Here is a 21,274-nt window from a genome sequence, read left to right on the forward strand (position 1 = left end):
TCCACTGGGACCCCTGGGCCCTATTGGTTCCACGGGTCCTATGAGTTCTGCAGGTCCTCTGAGTTCTACGGGTCCTATGGGTCATCTGAATATTCCTACGGGCCCTCTTGAGTCTATGGATGCCGCCGGTCCTTTTATAAACGTTTCTACTAATGCTCCAAGTGCCCACTCTACGCCTTCATTCATACAGGCATCAGACCAGCTTCAGCAATATCAAATACAAGGACTTGATACTGGCCATATGAATACAAATACTATGGCAGCTGCGGCCGCATCTGCTATGATGGGAAGGCCTGAAAGTATCTCCCATCAACAGGTGATAGCCCTGCAACAGCTTCAGGCTTCATACGGGAATTTACAAAATAATATTCACAAGCAACTTTACCAGAAACGCAAGTACACGACAAAGGATTTGAGGCAGCAGCAGCTGTCTCAGCTGCCTCAGCAATCATCGGGTAACTATATATCCCCTCGGTCTACTTCAGCGTCTTCCCCAAGGGCTTCTTCCTCTATTCGTAAATCGGCTTCTTCTCTGTCTACACCAGTGGATGTTCCATTAATGATGGCCGTGCCACCAGAGCAGGAACAACAAGAACAGCAGGTGAGGCAGAGGCAGTCAATACGGCCACAGGAAATCCAACAACCTCAGCCCGTTGGACCTCCTAATATACAGATGGACCGGCCTATTGAATCGTCGCGAACTTCAGACATGCCATCAGATCATCAGGCACAACAGAATAGCACTGTGGACGGGATTGCCAATGATGCTATCAAAAAGAATATCGCTAATGTGGCCATAATCCGTCTCTTTGAACTCACAGAAAAACTCAGTGTAAAAGTGGGACCTGATAGTGTGGACTATTGGAGACGTGTCGTCAGTGATTTCTTCAGTGAATCTGGTTTTGCTTCTGTGGCTTTGAAGCAGGGTCAGGATATGCGTCGGTACAACTTTTCCTGTACTTTACTTCCCCTAATATTACAAGCCATGGTGAGAGACTGCGCTACAGCTTTGGAGGTTTCGCAAAATTTCATTAAAGCTAGTGTTCTGGCAAACGGGTCGGCCCACTTAGAGTGCGCAAGGTTGGTACAGAGATGGTGGTACCCTGATGGTTCATATAAGACTAGATATGGTGGATTAAAGGTTCATTTTAACAGTCATCTGAGAATTGAGAAGTTCGACGTTTCTGTTCTGAAGTGCTCCTGGGGCATTGAAATGGGGCCTTTGGAATCTTTTTTAAACTCGCATCCTGGTGCCGATGCCGGTGTCATTAAGAAGCATTTTATGGCCTCTTTGGGTGATAATGGTTATGGTTTTCATGAAAGCATCCTGCGTATCATGCAGATCGGTGATGTAATGAACTTACCCAAGCCGTTGATGTATTACCATCATATATTGGGGTCATCATCTCCAATATCCTCTTTGGATTCTTTCAATAAAACTATCTTCAGTGATGAGAAGTCTCCGGTGCCGCCGCAAAATCTGCTGAATATGCTACCTCAGCTGTACCCTCAATCACAGCAATCACAGCAATCACAGCAATCACAGCAACCCGTACATCAAGTAGCGCAGTCCCTGCGTGGCTTTTTAAATGCTAAAAACGTTGTTGGTCTGAGTGATAATACAGTTCCCTTGGGATCATTGGGCCCTCTGGATGGGATGAATCCGATGGCTGGTACAGCCCCTACAGATCCTACTATTCTTGCGGGCTCAAGTTCCCACCAACCTCCCCAGAATACAGCTCGTTTCAAGCTGCAGCAGTTTCAGGTTCCAGGAAACTCTGGTAAAGGTCACAACGATAGTCAAAAAAAGACCTCTCGCATACCGACTCAGGCACAATCTAAGACAAGAGCCCGCAAAAGAGCAAAAAATAGTAAGATAAAATGGACAGTTGATCCTTCAAATATCAAGAGAAGGAAAGTCAGCACTACTAAGCAGTTAAGCAAGGATGTAAGTCCACGAAGCATAAACTAAATCCACCGGGTCATTTCATTCCTCTGGATTTCCGTTTTACTGTACTTTTATATAACTCTGCTTCATACTTCTCTACATTTCATGTAATTTCTATATGGTTTCCCTTACATTGATTTCTCAATAGGAACTATAATTTTTTAAGGAAGATTTTCTTCAATTTGAGTTTGTCACTTTTCATCTCATCTTTACTGTTCTTCAAGATGGAAAATATTGAGGAAGTTCAGAAGATCATCAAGTCTCTTGGTGAAGAGACGGTGGATTTAAATAGTGCACTATATGATACTCTCATAAAGAAGGAGTTGAACGAGCTTTTGTCCGATCTCAGCGATGAATCTAATAAGATCACATCGGAACTAGATAAATGCAAATTACTAAACTCGTACGCCTATGTGATAGCGTCGCTGTATTTTTCCTACCTTAAAGCTAGTGGTGTAAATCAGCATAATGATCATCCAATCATGCAGGAGCTTGCTAGAGTTAAGGCATATACTAAGAGAGTGGCTTCAGCTGAGAAGATGCAGACGGAGAGGGAAGATACAAAGAAGGTGGAAAAAGAAGCTGCCCAAAAGTTTTTAGAGGCAGAGTTTGGTGGACATTCAGGACCGGCAATCTCCAGTGTGCATTTTGAGGGAAAGCATAGGAGATTTGACGTTAAGACTAATATAGAGACAATTTCCACGGAAGAATCCAAGAAGATACGCCAAGCCATGAGCAAACCGAAGACGGGTCCTAAAAACGGTCAAAAAAGAGGGCATGTGCATAAATAATACAAATATAGAGATGAATACAGAGTAGTTATTTACTGGCGAGGTAGGTAGCCCGGGCGAGTCCCGTGGAGAGCGCGAAACGCAAGCAAGATAAAGTTAAGAGTAGTTGCGTCACACTCGATAATCTTTTGAGATCTCTTCTTTTCTCACGTTTTGCTCCAGCATGTTTCAATATTGGAGAGATCTTGCCAGAAAGCATCGGCGTAAAATCGTTGTAACAACAGGTGTCGTTACTGTGTCTTATTTAATTGGTCGATACGTGACTAATAAGGTCAATGAGTTTCAGGAGAGGCTAAGAGAGGAGAACTTCGCCAAAGAGCAGGTTAAAAGGAGGTTCAAGCAGACACAAAGCGATTGCTATATGACATTTCTTTCATTACTACCGGTTCTTGTTGAGCCGATTTATGAAGAGCTCAATGTGGAACAGATAACTAGAGATCTACAAAATCGTCGTACTGATAAGTCAAAGAAAGGCCAAGATGTTGTTGGAAGTGGACCCGGCCTCTCTACTGTTGCTAGTGAAGATTTCCCTTCAAGTTATGCAGGTGCTGATTCTAATGATGATAATAATGCAACGCAGCCAATGAAAACCAAAACAGAACTTTGGAACACGTTAAAAATAGAGTCCCTCACTCGGTTTCTTACACTACTCTACAGCGAGTCGTTGTTGATCATCTTTCTACACTTGCAGCTCAATGTTCTCTCGAGAAAGTCATATTTTGAGACCGCAGTGAAGCTTGCATCTCAAAGAGTCTCCAATACCCTACAAGAAGATGATGAAGAAGAAGAAGAAAACACCTTGGCAGAACAGGCATTTTTGTCGTTCAGTTGGTGGCTCCTAAATAAGGGCTGGATACAGCTTAAAAACCTTATTCAGGACAGTATTGAAGATGTGTTTGGAGAGATTAATCCTCGACAGGAGTTGACCATTGAAGAGTTTGCCACCTTAGTCAACGCCGTTCAGCAGAAGATCTGCAAGTCCATAGCATCCACAGCAGCTGATAACACCACTCAAGGTCTAATTGTATCATCCCTTCTACCGGAACCTGACTTGCAATTCTTCCTACTACAACAAACCAATGATGTCGGCTTTTTGTCTAGCTTCAATGCTAACCTAACGCATACAGAGAACCTCAACAAGCTTTTGATGGAATTGAAAGACTATCTAGGCAATGAACAAGTCTCTTCGATACTCAACTTGTTGGTCACCGTGGGTATTTCTAAAGTTTTAGATAGTATTTTTGCTGATATGGTGTTGAAAAGAAAGGCCATAGTTAACAATGAGGATCAGAAAATGCTTGCAAATGAACAGAAACTCACCAAGGTGAAGTTGGCTTCGTTGTTGGCGGCAGTTACTAAACAGTCCAATAAACTCGCCAGTAATTCGCTTGACAACGACATTCTCTACACACTGAACAATCTACAAGAGCTGGATGACCTGAGCGCCGGAGTATATTCTAACTTTGAAGTTTAGGGCTTAATTATGTACATCTCTAGTTAAGTCTGTTTTCTTATCGCGTGGGAATTGTTTCCCCTTTTAGGCAATGATTATTTCTTGTCTTTGGACAGAAGCAGAAGAGCTGGAATATTCCGACAACCGTAACGGATACCCTCAATCCCACCTGTTTCACCAACTCTTCCGGTACATTTCTATACTTTTCATCACTTTCTTGTCCTTTTTCATAATCATCTTTGGAACACACATCTGCGCTTTAGCCTATGGAGCTAAGCCCGTGGGAGATATCGCACTTACTTTATCTGCCGCTTCCTCGTACCGCAAAACGTTCGATTTTTTCCCCCGAACCTTTTTTTTTTTTCACTGCTTCGCGTCTTTATATATTAGGTAATTTGTTCTGATTCAGTGTTCTTTCATACAGTTTAGTGACTGTTCTTTCCAGGATTTCTAGTTACTTCATTCTGTTCCTACTCGTTATTTTCAAGAATACCCTTCTGAGAGAGTTCAATATTTTGTTTCAGACATAATTTGTCCTATCGTATACTCTTTTGAAGATTATATTTATCATTCGTTTGACCCTCGTTTACAACTCACCATGGCTATTGATACCTTAGATTTGACCATTCTCGTCGCCATTTTGGCGGCTCTTATTGCATATTTTACAAAGGGAAAACTTTGGGCGAAGGGAGACGCCGAGGATGTTAGTGCTTCAGGGGCTTCCGGTTCTAGAGATATCGTCTTGACGTTGAATGAGACCGGCAAAAAGGCCATTGTTCTATTTGGCTCGCAGACCGGTACCGCTGAAGACTATGCACATAAATTTGCCAAAGAGTTCCAATCTCGGTTCGGCATTCCCACCATGTGTGGTGACTTAGCTGACTATGACTATGATAACTTTGAGAAGATTCCTACTCAAGTGCCTAATTTCCAGATGGTGATCTTTCTTGCGGCTACCTACGGTGAGGGTGATCCTACCGACAATGCAATAGACTTTTTTGAGTACTTGGAGAATGATTGTGAGGATTTGAGTGGTCTGAAATTTGCCTGCTTTGGTCTCGGTAATTCCACCTATGAGTTTTACAATGCCTCTGGTAAAAAAGTTGTCAAGGTTTTGCAGGAGAAAAATGCTGAGCTTATTGGCGAGCTGGGACTGGGAGATGATGGTAAGGCAACCACAGATGAGGACTATCTTTCATGGAAAGATTCTCTATTTGAGGTGATTAAGGATTCGCTGAGCTTGCAAGAGAGAGACCTTGAATATGAGGCCGGTATTGAGGTCATCGAGGATCATACACTTACTGAAGATTCTCCTAGTGTGTCATTGGGGGAACCCGATGCCTCCTATGTTAATCCAGTCACTCCTGAGGACAAGACATATCTTGAGCGTGGTCCTTTCGACAATACTCATCCATTCTTGGCACCTGTGGTTTCTATCAGGGATATGTGTCCTGTTAGGCATTGTATTCATGCGGAGCTAGATATTTCCGGTTCCAATCTCAGATATCTTACTGGTGACCATCTTGCCATTTGGCCTTCCAATCCCGATTCTAAAGTGAATAAGATGATATCTGCTCTTGACTTAGATTCCAAGAAGGATACTATAATCAAAATTCACTCGTTGGATCCCACTGTTCGTTCCCTGATACCGACTCCAACAACTTATGCTACCGTTATAAGATACTACCTGGAGATTTCGGGCCCGGTCTCCCGTCAGTTCATCAAATCTGTGGCCCAGTTTTGTCCGGATGATGCTACCAAGGGAAAAATTGATGAGATTTCGGGTAACAAGGAGCTATTCCAGAAAGAGATAACTGATCAGGGACTTAACATCGCGGATGCTTTGTTGCTTCTCAGTCACGGCGTTAAATGGACTACTGTTCCTTTTGCATTCATCATCGAATCTATTCCACACGTTCAACCTCGGTATTATTCCATTTCATCTTCCTTTCTTTCTGAGAAAGAGACTGTTCATATTACTGTCATGGTGGAGGCCAACAAGGTGACTGGTACTGACCGTATGACTACTGGTGTCGCAAGTAATCTTCTTTACGATATAGAAGCTAATAGCAATGGTACCAAGGCTATTGAAAGCTACAATCTAGAAGGTCCTAGAGGCAAGTTCCGCAAATACAGGCTACCAGTGCATATTAGAAGATCTACATTTAAGTTGCCAACAAACCAAGATACTCCAATAATTATGGTTGGTCCGGGTACAGGTGTGGCACCGTTTAGAGGATTTGTTAGAGAAAAGGTTAAGTTGGCTGAGAACGGAAAAGCAGGCAAAGGTGATGTTGTTCTATTTTATGGATGTCGAAAATCTACTGAAGATTTCTTATACAAAAGCGAATGGCCCGAGTACGCCAAGAAGTTAGGAGATAAATTCACGTTGATTACTGCCTTCTCTAGAGAGACTGATAAGAAGGTTTACGTTCAACACAAGATGAGGGAGAATAGTAAGAAGATTGCAGAACTTCTGGACCAGGGTGCCTTCTTTTACGTTTGTGGAGATGCATCCGGGATGGCAAGGGACGTTCAGAAGGCATTGATAGATATTATGGTTAAGGAGAAAGAGATTCTAGAAGATGATGCTATCGAGATGGTTAAGCAACTGAAAATCCAAAATAGGTACCAAGAGGATGTCTGGTGAGGTAGTTGCAGGTGTCATCTCTATTTAGCTACTTACATAGTGAAGAAAGAAGAGAAAAACAGTAATTTTTGTTGAAGGAATATATTCAGGGTTAAAAAGCTCTGTTAATTTATTTGTCCACATTAAATTCAGGTGAAGAAATTCGTTGTAAATTAAAGATTCATCATATTATTCCGTCAACAATCACTGTTTCCCTATCCCTACTTCGGATGGAAGTATGTTCAAAGTTAACAACAACCGAGTCCAACTGGACTCTACCCATAAAGATCACCTACAAAAGTTTAGAAGAAAAAAGTAATACTGAGAGGAATTGTGCGCTTTTTATAGTCTTCCTCTGAAAATTTTTCAGACTTTTCACTTTTGCAGGTGCACGCACAACAATAGGTAAGGGTAGCATTAGGGATTGTAAAAGATACCGGGTTGGAGAGAATAAATTGAAAGACGAAAAAAGAAGCAAATAATATAGCATTGAAATGCAAATACAAGCTAAGTAAGGATGTTTTGGACGGAAAGTAAAATGTCTTAACAAGATCTTTCATCAGATACTAAACATAAATGAAATAATAAAAACGCTATTGGGTTTAAAATGATTGACATTCATGGATTTTTTGAAGAAAACCAAAAGGATGTGCAAATAGAAGCCCGATTTCAAGATATAAAATGCTGATCGTTATCTGACATCAACTAGAGAAATCCCAAATTTGAGTACTACAGATATTATTGATACAACAGCCAATGCAGCTCTTGCAAACCGGACTTCACCAGCAAATTTAAACTTCAAATTTCTATAGAGTTCCACATCAGTCCTGTATATGTACATTTTTCAGCATTGAAAGACAGTCATTGAATGTGTCCAAGGTCCTTAGCGACTCTGAGAACATGAGGGCAGACAGCCGTAATGCGGACATTTCCATTTTGGGTTTCCCCACAAAAACCTCACTCACCGCGCGGATCGATGTCCCGGAGTCAGGAGAAAACATCAGGTATTGAGGTAGAAGCTGAGAGAGTCAGTCCACTTTAATTACCACCATTGGAGTCATATCCATCTGCCCTCCAAAGCAAATTCAAGATCGCAGTACAGGTATTTTACAGTTGTTATCAGCGTTCCTGCTCTCTAAACTACATGCGAGAACAGACTTCTGCTCCTTCCAGGCAGGCGTAGCATACCCCCTCCCCCCACCGTTTTTCGCTACCGCTCGAATTCTATCATGACTCAAATTACAAACCATACAGCGGAACTAACAAATAAAAAAATAAAAAAAATTGTCAGTTGAGATGGTCACAGCAGTACAAAGGCATTTTTGATTTTCTCCGCAACAACATCGCCCCTTTATCTTTAGCTTTCTGTAATCAGTTTTACTTTCCAATTCTCAATCAAACTATTTTCTTATCTTTTTGTTAAGAAGGCTTATTATATTCTTTCACTGAAGACACTACTATACAGTACATTCGATCCCCGCATTTCTATTGATATTATTATTCCATGACGTCTACAAACCATCGTGCCCGGTCTTCCACGTCAAAATCAAAGACCATCAAACCTCCCGGATCCAATACTACCAGGGTCTCTGTTGCTTGTGATCGATGCAGAAAGAAAAAGATTCGTTGTTTTTACGATGACGATGATAAGGACTACAAACCCGGAGAGACAAGACCGTGCGGTAATTGTAAAGCCGTCGGTTTAGAATGTATATTCACTGATAAATTGGCCCGAAAGGCTTTTCCGCGTGGCTATACCGAATCCTTAGAGGAAAGAGTTCGTGAACTTGAGTTTGAGAACAAGAAGATGCAGAAGCTTCTCACCTTGAAGAATGAAACATCTGCCGAATCTCCTTCCGCTCCTACTTCTCAGAGTCCAGATGGAATTGTTCATAGTAGCTCAGAAGAACATTCTTCTGCCACTACTCCTTCGACTCATAAACTTCCGCTCAACGATGAGAATTTGACCATGTTTAATAATCAGCAACAGAAAGGACGCGTGCAAAATACTATAGCTGATCACGAAGTGTTGAGCTGTGGCCATTTACATGATGAGGCATGTAGTTGTGGATATGCTCATTCAATCCATAATAGGCCCGTGTCCATTGCAGGTTCAGTGGACATCGATCGTGGTGAACTGAGTGATGACGACATTTCCTTATACTCTGCGACTCCTTCTGATCAATACCCCCTTACCACCAGCGTCGATGATCTTCGTGATCGCTATGGATATAACTCATTTGAACAGGCCAATGCTCCAGGTGCTGCTGCTGCCATTTCTCTTCAAAATAAACTTCGCACCAAGAACTTTATGAACTTGGCCAATTTAATTGCAGCATCTATTCCTCGATCCACAGAGGAAACATTATTTATACCGACATTATTGGCAAGAATCGTCAGTGTGCATGGATTCAATTCTAAGGCGCCTTATCTCACGGCAAGAAGCATTGCTTTGCTGAAGGAAAAACCAAACGAGGGGGGCAGATATAGTCAGTTTTCATTCACTTTCAAAGGAATCAATTTTAATGCTATGAAACGGGAGGAGTCTATTCAATTCTTTCAAGATTTGAATTTACCCAATTATATGAACCTAGATTTATGCATCACAGTGTTCTTCGATACCTGGAACAAGGTGATACCTATTCTGAGTAAAGAAATTTTCATGAGTAACTACATGAGATTCAGCAAGAGTCGAGAACAGAACTTTCAGGACGGTGAAATGATTGGATTGGAGAAGTTTGGAGAATTGTTGGTAATAATCACGGCATTGGTGATGCTTTCACATGAACGTCACAATTCTAGTCAATCCAAACACCAAAAGAACGCAAGCAATTCGGAGATTCTTCAATTTTACGACCATATGATTAAGCAATTTATTGAATCAAACTTGAGCTCTATCTGCTCGATCCCCTCTCTTCAGATGGTCTCCATCGAGCTTTTCTATTGTTTGACTACCGGTGATTTGAACACAAGTTATGAGCTTCGCGGTAAGATGGTAACAATGTCTCAACAATTACGGTTGCAGAGATGTCCTGCTGCTGTTCTTGGATACAACGGATCCAGTGTTTCCAAGTTGCAGCAGGGTGAAAGACGTATTTTATTCTGGTGCAGTTACACATTGGATGCATTCAGCGCCTTCATATTGGGCGTTCCAAGACTTTTCAAGGATTATGAGATCGAGTGCGCTTTACCATCCTCTAGTTCGTCCAATAAAGAGAAGGACTCTGATACTAATATGATCACTTTCAACAACAGTCAACTTTCGTTGGTAGGCAAGGTTGGCGATTCTGCATTGAGTGTGATGAGATATGCCAGAATACTTGGTACAATTGTGGATACAGTTTTTAAAAGAAGCAGTAACAACCTGAAAAAGCCAAGCGCGGACGAATCGTCGTGTCTAGTGCTGGAAGAGATGCTAGACTCATGGAGAAGGGAGATGCCACCCACAATTAGCTTTGACCGTCTGGACGTCGATGGGAAATTAAGTGATTATGAGAAATTGAATGATACCCAGCTTACCCTATTATACCTATACTACCAGGCAAAGGCATTGATATATATGCCATTGATGGCTTCGGAGTCGAAAAGTACCTCGAAGAACTCACCTGCTTTTATTAGTATCCAGCAGGCCACCACTGCCATTCTAACCATTACGAAAGTTCTAAGTTCTCAGAAGCACAACTATTATTATCTCCCTATACCAATGAATGTACCACGACAGAAAGCCCGGTTTGCTCTATTGGCAGCCAAAGGTGCTTTGGAGTATACGAGAGGGGGTGCTTTATTCCAAGAATCCAAGAACTTATTGAACGCTGTCACGGATGACTTGAAGAACGAAAGCGACATTAACATGCTTGGATGTCTCTCAATGAACTGCTGCACGTGCTTAGAGCATGCCATCGATGCCATTTTGTCACAACCCAAACCTTCGGTGTCGCCTTCGCCACCACCTTCTACCGCACATATTATCCAGGATAGAATAGATCCTCATAAAAATGATACCCGCCGTAAGGGATCATCACCCTTGAAGAATGTGGCAATAATGCCGGATGAAGGAAATGCCGCGGTGAAACAGGAACAGGATTCTACATCAGCCCTTAATGACATCTTCTCTAATAAGGCAGGTTATCAGATCCAGACTCTTCAACAACAAATGAGGCAGCCTATTCAAAGTCAACAGCAGAGAAGCCGAAGCGTTTCCTCGGGAAGCGGGTTTGCACAAGGCTATACCGGTGCTGGTGCAACCCAAGCATTGCAGGCTCCTATTACGTGGAATCCCGACAATATGGGATCTTACAGGAAGGAACAAGAACAGCAGTTGAACGAGAGCTTGCAAAATCTACAGGATTCCAACGGAGAAAATGTAATAAATATGATTCATATGAACCACTACCAGGAGGATAAGAACATGAATGCTACAGTGCAACAAATACCGCCAAATATGGAGACACAGCATCAGTTACAGCAGCCTACTGTCCAACAAATACACAAACAAATGGTCTCGGAGCCTATTAAATCATTTTCAGATCTACTGATGTTAAACGACTTTGGGGTTGACGCATCCCTTGGTTTACCACTAATGGATTTTGAGCTTGATGGGCCGAACAAAAAACCGAAAATTGACGGAAACTCATCACCAAGCAATACTGTAATTCAACCTAGAGAAAATGGGACGAGTACAGGAGATTATAACTCGTACAATAGCCTATTCAATTGGCACTAACGGAATGTGAACAGTGCATATATAGCTAATCATACTTAGAGTACTGGGATCTCATGTAGAGACGGAGTCGAGGTTTGTAGGATTGACCAATGGAAGTTACTGTATCAACTTCAGCTTGTTCAAGCTGGAAATCGAAAACACCTTTCCATTCTTGGAGACGGGATCGCTTAGAGGTCGTTGAGATAGGAACGACGCCGAGCTGTAGAACCCATCTCAACAGAATTTGCGTTTTAGTTTTATCGTATTTTTCAGCCAATTGACCTAAAAATAGGTCCATCTGCTCGCCTACACCGGAGGAATGATCCACTTTGGTCAAAGGAGCCAAAGGAGAATAAGCCTCCAAAGTAATTTCGTGGGACTTGCAAAATTGGAAAATGCCCGGAGTTTGATTCTGTAAGAATGCATTGAACTCAATTTGGTTAACTAGGGGCTTGTGCCCGGCCGTTTGAAGAATGTCTTGGAGATCTGAAACGGCAAAGTTGGAAACACCGATTCGCTTTGCAAAACCTTCGTCTAGGCATTTTTCCATAGATTTCCAGATTTCCGCCAAGGTGAAGCCGATCTTTTCATTGGTGATGAAAGGAGAATGAATTAAGTAGAGATCTACATAATCTGTTCCTAATTTATTCAAAATCTTCTTCAAGTGTTCGTATGGAGTGCCATTCTTTGATATACCTTTTGAAGGTGAGCCGGAATATTTGTCAGTGATAAATATAGACGACCTGTCCATTTCAGTCAACAATTGCTTCAAAGCAGCAGCCACTTCAGGGTAGACTCCGTAGGATTCAGCAGTGTCGATATGAATGAAACCTTGGTGAACAGCTTCTACAAGCATGTCGACCAACGACTGATTAAAAGTGAGAGTGTCAGCACCCTTATAGTAGTAGGTACCAGTACCAAATCCCAATTGGGGGATCCCAAGTGGTCCAATTGGAAGGGAAAAAGTCATTAAGAAACAAGGATAAAATAAAAGGAAGGTAACAGTGAAGTGACAGGAAGGTAACAGTGAAGTGACAGGAAGGTAACAGTGAAGTGACAGGAAGGTAACAGTGAAGTCAGTATACCTCTAACTTCGAAGTCTATCAAGACGCTTAGTAATACAAGCTAAGCACGTGATCTATAATACGTGACAATAATAGGAAGGGGTAGGGAATCGGATAGATTAGTGTTTCAAATAGCAGTGCATGACATCATTAGAGAGGAGGCAAAAAATGTCATTTTGATGAATCATGCTTAACAAGAAGAGGGAAGAATATTGAAAGAAAGGCTTACACTACATAGAGGGAATGGACAATTGAAAAATAGCTGGTGATAGGTGGCTAAACAGGAAACGTGCTAGGCGAAAATAACAGCCGAGTTACTAATGAAACCCACCAACCAGTGGTGGCACACAGATCTCATCGAAAGTTGGCATCAGATGACGGAGCGGATGAAGAAAAAAGAAAGGCAGACAAATGAGGATGGAATATGTGCGGAAAAACTCAAGTGGTTAACATCGACCCGAAAAAGAAATTGGGAGTGGATTTGTAGGGAGTGGAAGTTTAAAGAGCAAAACAGAAAAAAAAATCATTGAAGGGTAGAATGGATTAGGAGAGACACGGAAGCGGACACCATTTGAAGGCTTGAGGCAAACACGTAAATGAAACAAGCACGATACGGAACAGGAAGAAATGGAAGACGGAGGACGGAGAAGTAAAAAAAAAAACATTCGGCTACAGTGAGGCTGTAGGAGTGAAACTCCCAAAAAGTTAATTTGAAAGGTGTGAAAAATGAAAAAGACAGCTAGCGTAACGATACTAGGCACCACTATCAGATGTAGCAGCCTCTGACCGACGCAACGGATCGGAGTTGAAAAAAAAGCAAAACGTAAGATGATGGCCAAATGAATAAATAAAAGAAAATTCGAGAGTCGAGCATTTCTTTTTCCTGGTCTACTGCTGGGTTCGGCATGCTTCTCCGAGATACTGCGTGGCCACGGGGGGAGCGAAGGAGGGCGCCGGAGAGTAGTGAGGGAGGGGACTTTGTGAGGACTGAAATCGTGGAACCGAGAACTTAGAACTGAGAACTGAGAACAGTGAGGTCAGAGTGGACAGTGAGAATCGGAGGTTCAAGATGCCAAGGCGGCAAAGCGGGAAAGCGGGCGACAAGTAGAGTAATCAATCATAATGCCGAATTCCGCGACCATGCGTATCACATAACACCATTGGCATGTATATTCCACTCAAAGCCACGATGTATTCCATTCTTGTAGTAATAACCATGTGATTAGGATGAAACTAAAGATTTGGACAACATTGAGAGGGATGTAGATCTCTACTTGGTCCATCTACACAAATACACAACGCCTTCTACCCTTCTTTCCCTACACACTTCAATCTCCTGACATTTGATCACCCACTTATTCAAAACTTCCTCTTCGGCCGCCATTCAAGCCAGAAAGAAGTACATCCACTTCAAGCCGCTCACTTATTTATCATCCATTCGACTCAGCTCCGGTAACCATCGTTGCTTTTTTATTTCCCCGACACAGCCCGAGTCACCAACCCCGGCCAACCCGCGCCCTAAACTAGTCCGGCTGGGTATGACTGCCGTCCAGATTAACCGCATTTTTCCAGCTTTCCAGGGGTTTTTTCACCACACACTCCGAGACTAGCTGACCTCATTAAGATCTGCTGGCCAAAAAAATATAATTCCAGTTTTCGCCCTTCCCGTTGTAAATAGATATATATAGGTGTCCTCCCAGACCTTTTGGAAAAACTCCGAACTGGTTATGATCCTCCCTTTTCTTCTTCCTTTTTTTCCTTTCCTTTCCACATCGATTGATTGATATCATATCACATTCAATTACATTAATACAAACAAACTTTTCATCTCATAATGACTTTTAACGTTGCAATTAACGGTTTCGGAAGAATTGGTAGATTGGTTCTCAGAATCGCTGTCGCGAGAAAGGACATCAACATCGTTGCCGTCAACGATCCATTCATCTCTGCCGAATATGCCGCTTACATGTTCAAATTTGACTCTACTCACGGTAGATTCAAGGGTGAAGTTTACGCCAAGGGTGACAATTTGATCATCAATGGTCACACCATCAAGACTTTCCAGGAGAGAGACCCAGAGAATCTTCCATGGGGAAAGCTCGGTGTTGAGTTCGTTATCGACTCCACTGGTATCTTCAAGACCAATGAATTGGCCAAGAAGCACATCATCGCTGGTGCCAAGAAGGTTCTTATCACTGCTCCATCCAAGGACGCTCCTATGTTCGTCATGGGTGTGAATGAAGACAAGTACACTCCAGACATCAAGATTTTGTCTAACGCTTCATGTACCACTAACGGCTTGGCTCCAATTGCTAAGATTCTTAACGACAATTTCGGTATTGCCGAAGGTTTGATGACCACTATCCATTCCATCACTGCCACTCAAAAGACTGTCGATGGTCCATCTTCCAAGGACTGGAGAGGAGGTAGAACTGCTTCTGGTAACATCATCCCATCTTCCACTGGTGCCGCTAAGGCCGTTGGTAAGGTTTTGCCTGAGTTATCTGGTAAGTTGACTGGTTTGGCTATGAGAGTTCCAACAACTGATGTTTCCGTTGTTGACTTGACTCTTAACTTGAAGAAGCCAACCACTTACGAAGAGATCTGTGCTGTTATGAAGAAGGCTTCCGAGGGTGCTTACAAGGGTGTCGTCGGTTACACTGACGAGGCTGTTGTCTCCTCTGACTTTGTCACTGACACTCACTCCACTGTCTTCGATGCTAAGGCTGGTATCCAGTTGACCCCAACTTTCGTCAAGGTTATTTCTTGGTACGATAACGAGTACGGTTACTCCACCAGAGTTGTCGACTTGTTAGAGCATGTTGCCAAGGTTTCTGGATCCGCTTAAGTTACCGGTTTTTGAACTATTTTATCTACTTTAGTTTTAACGTACGTACTTGATTTTTGAAATTTAACGAAGTGCCTTTTAAAATGTATACTAAATTGATTGTGCTATGGCTTAAGACATTTCATTATTTGTCATACTGTTACTCCTTTACCATGCAGCATCCATCCCCACTGTCTGTTCTCGCGCTTATGCGTCATTGAAATACGAGCCCATAATTTCACCCTTTCACTCTTTCTACAACTTTTTCAATGTAGCTTTGAGCTCTGCTTATGTACATCTCTGGCAAGACTCCAAATCATCATGTTCAAAGCTTTAGTCCAGTTTTCTTTTTCTCAGCTCTATCATTCACTTCCTTACTTCGATATATCTCTATCACTTCATAATTCATTAACTTGAATTTTTCGCACCCTTTTTTCTCTATTCAAAATTTTTTTTCACCACTGTGGCTTGTTGGGCATTATTGGTGCAGCATCATCATCGTCGATTTGATTAACACAATGTATCACTAGGGCTGTTTCTTTAATTAATTTGTAATTGATCATCCTCTTAAATATAAATTCCTGGAGTCCCTCTTGCTTTCTCGTCAATTGCACTCGCTCGACCTGTTGTCTACATTTTTTTTCTATCATTTACCTAGATATACGAGCCGGACGTATTTTCATTTGCTCACTGTTTCGCCGTTCCATCTGAACCTTTTTTTCTTATATCACGCACTGGCTGGAAATTTTCTTTCCTACTCTGGCTTGACTTTTCTAGCCATTTCTTTTTTTCTTTTTCATTCATTCTTTCTATCTTTCATTTCTTAACACTACCTCAATTTTTCTCAACTAAAGAAATAAACAATTGATTGTTTGGTGTTGTTGATCCGATTTTCTTTCTTCTGTCTTCATTTTGTCAGACTCAATTATATCCTTTTCCATCAATGAATTTGGAAACAGTATCTGCTGAGGCAGAAACTACTACTGCTTCAAGCAAAGAAGAGGCTCAGACGTCTTCAGCCCAATATCAGAATTCTGCTACTCCTGCCCCTCCTCCTCCTCCTCCTTCTTCTTCTCTACATCATCAGACAAGTAATCGCGAACAGTCCAAGAACTCTCTGCCACGAAATGAAAGACACAGAAGAAGACAAAGGCCCGCCCCTATTAGACCTGCACCTTATGCTTACTATGATACTCCTCCTCCTCCTCCTCCTCTTCCTCCAAATAGCTCCTCAACTTTGCAAAGATTTTTACCCAGCCAATTACTTGTTGGCTCTCCATTTGCCCCATCCCCTGCAGAGTCGTTTGTGGAAGGCACGTCCTATTATATGCAGAGTCCACAAGGTCCCCACGGCATTCAGAATGCACGTGGTCAACCATACTACTATTACAACTATTATCCTCAACAGGGCGCATTTCCACAGCCACAGCCTGTCTACATGAACCTGTCCAACTCAAATTCTGCGCCCAATTTGTACAAAAACGGCAACAGTCTTTCAGGAAGAAAGTTGACGTCTTCATTATCAGAAGCCACCTTCACTAGCGAGGAAGATGTCCCAAACACACATCTTCCTCCTGACCCTAATTTGAGTAGTCGGCTGGTTCAGGATGTGCAGGACGATGATAATGACGAAAAATTGTCCACTGATGGCTCCGTATCACCATTGGCTTACCCCTCGTCTCCCTCTCCACCGAACCAACCATTGTCAGACACAAAAGCACAACAACCGCTATGTTCTTCCAAAACTTCTGAGGATAGAACTATTAAGTTTAGTAAATTGGAGAAGTCAAATAAGGTTAAGGATATATTGAATCTCATTGAGTTCGGTCCCATAGAGAGCTGCCAGGTGCACCATCCCACGATAAGCGCCGACGATAATAATAATGGAGATGATGATGATGATGATGGTAAGAGTCATGCTGGCGATGACGTTGATAGCAATACTAATACAAAACTTTCTGCTTCACTCTCATTTGTGAGTCCAGCTGTTGCTGTTAGATGTTACACGCAGCTTAAAGAAATGCTTCCAGATTTGAAGACTGCATTAAACTCTCCAGAGCTAGAATTGAAACTTGTCACAGGTGAACCCTTGTCGCAGGAATTGAGGGATGCCATAAAGAGAGACGGAGCATCGAGAGGTATTTGTGTTTCCAATTTGCCTAAGGGCGTTTCTCAGAGCAATATGCTAAAGGAGCTAAGGAAATATGGAGAGATCGAGGCTTTAAAGTATAAATTAAGCAAGAACTCGGCATTTGTTTACTTCACGTGCATTGCTAGTGCAGTCAGTTGCCTTAGCGAACTATCTTCTGCTAACAGAGAGGGCCAAATGTTTTCTCAGTCGAAGATATTTTATGCACCCGATAAAAACACCTCTCAGACCAATATCCCTGACTCTGTCAGAGGAGCCATTGACTCTTACTATACTAGCGTAAATGATAGTTTGGGAGATATGTGCTTGACTCCTTCCACATCCATCTCTTCCCCAAGAGCCTCCGCTTCTAGAATCTTCAGGCATTCTTCATCTACATCCTCATCGGCACGATTTAATTCTCAAATGGAGTTGCCTATGTCTATTCCAGCCCCAGGTAATGTTCCACCAACACTGGTTCCTTCGTCAGCGGGTGTACTCCCTGGACCATATTCATCATTTCCAGAGTATGCTTCTGTGTCCCCATTCGTACACAGCACCTCGTCGACGTTCAATTCTTCGATGTCACCTTTATCTGGTACTTTTGCAGAGCAACAGATTTACAGCCAGAACTCACATCATGGCCATAGCTCAAGCTTAAATGATGCCCTCGATGCCATCCCTGACAATCTTGGCAACAGAACTATCTATCTAGGAAACTTGGACTCAGTGACTAACCAGGAAGATATCTGTAACGTTGTCCGTGGTGGTATACTAGAGTCTGTGAAGTTGCTTCGTGACAGAAGAGTTTGCTTTGTCACTTTTATACATTCAGAAGACGCAGCTGAATTCATGTCTAGGGCAACTTCTTCCGGTGTTTATGTGCGTTCTAGATGCTTGAAGGTTGCATGGGGCAGAAACTCTGGTCCTCTACGTCCTCAGATTGAGGAGGCTATTGAAAATGGCGCTTGCAGAAATTTGTACATCGGCATAGTCAGGGATGAAGACGAGAATAGCGCGAAGGAGGATACAGAGCCTGATCCAGAGGAGCCAGCTGAACATCAGAAGGAGAAAACGTCATCAGAACCATTCTTGAACTCTTCCAATGCTTCAGAAGGAACTGAAATTCCGGAGGAACAAACCCTTCGGAGAGACTTTTCATTCTTTGGAGGCATAGAACAGATCAACTATTTTGAGGATGGCCGCTGTGCCTTTGTTAACTTCTTCAACATTCTCTCTTGTATGAAGGCTGTGGAAAGTTTCAATGGCCCTGATTCCCAAAGAACAAATGCTTCATTTCATGGGAGATATACTCCTTTCAAGATATCCTTTGGAAAAGATAGATGCGGTATTCCACCCAAGAAGAAAAAGAAAAAGAAGAACAGAACCAGCAGAAGCTCATCCTCTGCGGATAATGAAGGGAACGATAATAAGCAGTTTGAAGATTCCAAGTTTCGGGCTGCCCTTGATGGGATGCAAATTAGCTCGACAACTTTAGAAGAAAAGAAAAAGGAAGAACATGAGAATAAAATGGATGCAGTTGTTGAAGAGAAGACGGAAGAAGAAATAAAACAGAAGATGAATTCTAGCAGCACGAAATTGAGAAAACCCAGCGAGTACTATCCAGCCTCGTCCGATTCGTCATCACGTTCACATTCCAGACATGATAGAAGAAGAAGGCCATCGAGACGCCCCCTGGGTTCCAATCCATTTGGCCAGTCAGGGTATGAAAATACCAACTCTTATTATAAAAACGATGGTAACCTGATGGGCTCACCGATGGCATACTATGGCAACGGTGGTTACTATTCGTCCGAGGGCCAGGTCGGATCTCCGGCAATGACTCAAGGCCCTGGTTTCTATATGCATGGCGGCTATTCTCTGTCTTCCCCACAGCTGGTCCCACCATCTCAACCTGGATATTATGTTCCTCAAGTCCAGATGTATTATCAGCCGTACCCACAATCATCTGCAGGACAGTATTCTAATAGGCCGTACAAGTATCAGCATCGTCAACGTCGCCGATTTTCAGACAAACCAGAAACCTCTGTAACAGAGGAAGAAAGTGAGAATGATGATGATGAGGAAGAAGAAAAAGGTGGTGTTAGCACTGAAGAAAAACATGATGCGAGCTTAGTAGAGACTGTCATCTGACTCACAGGCGCTGTAATATATGGTTTATTCATCATCCATACTAATGAAATGTTTAATTCTATCTATAAACTATTGTCTATATATAAAGCTCTCCCATTATCTTTAAGACATGAGAACGTAGTTGACTGAGTTGAGAGTGGCTCTGCTGGGGTTAACTCTTCGTTTCTCCACGATTCTGGCTAGATGACGATGTATCTGTACCTTGTCTACTTTATTAATGTTTGGTGAATCCAATCTATATGTCCAATTCTCATTGTAGTACATACAAAGACATGCTAACAGCACACCCACAGACAGATCACTGCCGTCACCACAAAGAAGAATGATCCTATTGGAATCGTCAGCATAGAGAACCGATTTAATAAGGTTCATAATCTTGGGAAGTTCCTTACGTAGCTGCCTGGAAGATTTTTTGGAACCTGATGTCAATGGGTAAGAAGCACAATGGGGAGTGGATGCCACAATCGATTCATCCAGTACCACTACTAAAGTGAAATCGTTAGATTTCCAGTTGACGTCGATATGGTGAGGCAATTGATCCTGTAGTTTTCCAAGAAAGATCTGGCTGGTTATCTGGGTAACGTCTGTAGTATCCCAAAATGCAGTACACCCAGAAACAATTGTCTGCACCGGAGAAGATGCTAATCTTGCGCTATCAACAAGCCGGACCACATTGGAGACAACCATACTCTCATCCGTAAGAACATCACTAAAGCATTCTACATGATTCCAGAACATCTGTGAGTCAAGCCCACGAGACCAAGACTCATGGTCGTCGGCAGCTCCTTGGACATAAGTGTAAGCTGCCATTTTATCCTCACCATCGGGACAAGCTTTGCTGGCAGTGACGAGAAATAAGGGCTGAAACTGTTGAGTTTCCAAATTCAGCAACTCCCTTACAGCAGAAGCATCTATCAAGCTACCTGGAGAAATCCATACGGGTCTAAAGGGACGCAGGGGCTTAGGAACAGGAATGCTAAGATCTAGTCCGAGGAATTTTTCATATAGTACATCAAGCTTTTTAATGATGGTCTCTCTTTCCATAGTAGAGACGACGGATGGCACAAATAGCAACTGGTTCCAGGACAACTCCGGGCTAATCATCTTTCCAAGAATGGAACACCAAATGGGTATAGTACGACTAAAGGCATCTGACATTTTTTTACCGCTTCTGGTCGAATCCACTATGACCAAAGCATCATGAGAAGCTAGAAGAGGTAGCAAGTGAAAGTTGAGCCTCCGAGTACTAAAATCCCACTGACCTGTATGACCATCGGTAGACTTAAAGTAACAAGTAGCGGGAAATTCATCGTGCTTTAAATACCATAGTCCACAACGTTCGTTGGGTATAAACAAAACATCGAACTCTTTGAAAACTGCATTTCGAAGGTTAACCAAGTAGGAGTGGTCGTGCAAAATGGAGAGAAGCCTATTACGGATGGATAGATTGGATCTTCTGGATGACTTTTCAAGTTCTTTGAGGTCCTTGAGAATTTCGGGATCTGTCATGCCATGAAGAAAACCGGAGGAACTGTAATAGAATGAAAGTGAGGGTGAGACTTTTGACTCTAGGATAAA

At 42.5% G+C, this 21,274-nt stretch overlaps 8 protein-coding genes across 8 annotated transcripts; 6 read left to right on the forward strand and 2 right to left on the reverse strand.

Annotated features, from left to right (window-relative positions):
• Positions 1–115: 115 nt before the first annotated feature.
• Positions 116–2,739, forward strand: FOA43_000100 (uncharacterized protein; the record flags this gene model as incomplete). Its single annotated transcript, XM_038920435.1, has 4 exons — positions 116–1,371; positions 1,450–1,871; positions 1,920–1,948; positions 2,173–2,739. 4 exons carry the CDS (start codon positions 116–118, stop codon positions 2,737–2,739), a joined length of 2,274 nt encoding a protein of 757 aa, XP_038776363.1.
• Positions 2,740–2,902: 163 nt separating this feature from the next.
• FOA43_000101 (uncharacterized protein) lies at positions 2,903–4,213 on the forward strand (the record flags this gene model as incomplete). The annotated part of the gene is made up of 1 exon (XM_038920436.1): positions 2,903–4,213. The coding sequence occupies one exon, from the start codon at positions 2,903–2,905 to the stop codon at positions 4,211–4,213; it is 1,311 nt and encodes a 436-aa protein (XP_038776364.1).
• Positions 4,214–4,790: 577 nt separating this feature from the next.
• Positions 4,791–6,842, forward strand: FOA43_000102 (uncharacterized protein; the record flags this gene model as incomplete). The annotated part of the gene is made up of 1 exon (XM_038920437.1): positions 4,791–6,842. The coding sequence occupies one exon, from the start codon at positions 4,791–4,793 to the stop codon at positions 6,840–6,842; it is 2,052 nt and encodes a 683-aa protein (XP_038776365.1).
• Positions 6,843–8,325: 1,483 nt separating this feature from the next.
• FOA43_000103 (uncharacterized protein) lies at positions 8,326–11,544 on the forward strand (the record flags this gene model as incomplete). The annotated part of the gene is made up of 1 exon (XM_038920438.1): positions 8,326–11,544. One exon carries the CDS (start codon positions 8,326–8,328, stop codon positions 11,542–11,544), a length of 3,219 nt encoding a protein of 1,072 aa, XP_038776366.1.
• Positions 11,545–11,569: 25 nt separating this feature from the next.
• FOA43_000104 (uncharacterized protein) lies at positions 11,570–12,493 on the reverse strand (the record flags this gene model as incomplete). Its single annotated transcript, XM_038920439.1, has 1 exon — positions 11,570–12,493. One exon carries the CDS (start codon positions 12,491–12,493, stop codon positions 11,570–11,572), a length of 924 nt encoding a protein of 307 aa, XP_038776367.1.
• A 1,928-nt stretch (positions 12,494–14,421) lies between these two features.
• Positions 14,422–15,435, forward strand: FOA43_000105 (uncharacterized protein; the record flags this gene model as incomplete). The annotated part of the gene is made up of 1 exon (XM_038920440.1): positions 14,422–15,435. One exon carries the CDS (start codon positions 14,422–14,424, stop codon positions 15,433–15,435), a length of 1,014 nt encoding a protein of 337 aa, XP_038776368.1.
• A 1,340-nt stretch (positions 15,436–16,775) lies between these two features.
• Positions 16,776–19,696, forward strand: FOA43_000106 (uncharacterized protein; the record flags this gene model as incomplete). The annotated part of the gene is made up of 2 exons (XM_038920441.1): positions 16,776–16,784; positions 16,823–19,696. 2 exons carry the CDS (start codon positions 16,776–16,778, stop codon positions 19,694–19,696), a joined length of 2,883 nt encoding a protein of 960 aa, XP_038776369.1.
• A 102-nt stretch (positions 19,697–19,798) lies between these two features.
• Positions 19,799–21,205, reverse strand: FOA43_000107 (uncharacterized protein; the record flags this gene model as incomplete). Its single annotated transcript, XM_038920442.1, has 1 exon — positions 19,799–21,205. The coding sequence occupies one exon, from the start codon at positions 21,203–21,205 to the stop codon at positions 19,799–19,801; it is 1,407 nt and encodes a 468-aa protein (XP_038776370.1).
• Positions 21,206–21,274: the final 69 nt, after the last annotated feature.

Source organism: Brettanomyces nanus, chromosome 1 (genome assembly GCF_011074865.1).
Source record: "Brettanomyces nanus chromosome 1, complete sequence".
In the NCBI taxonomy this organism is placed as follows: domain Eukaryota; kingdom Fungi; phylum Ascomycota; class Pichiomycetes; order Pichiales; family Pichiaceae; genus Brettanomyces; species Brettanomyces nanus.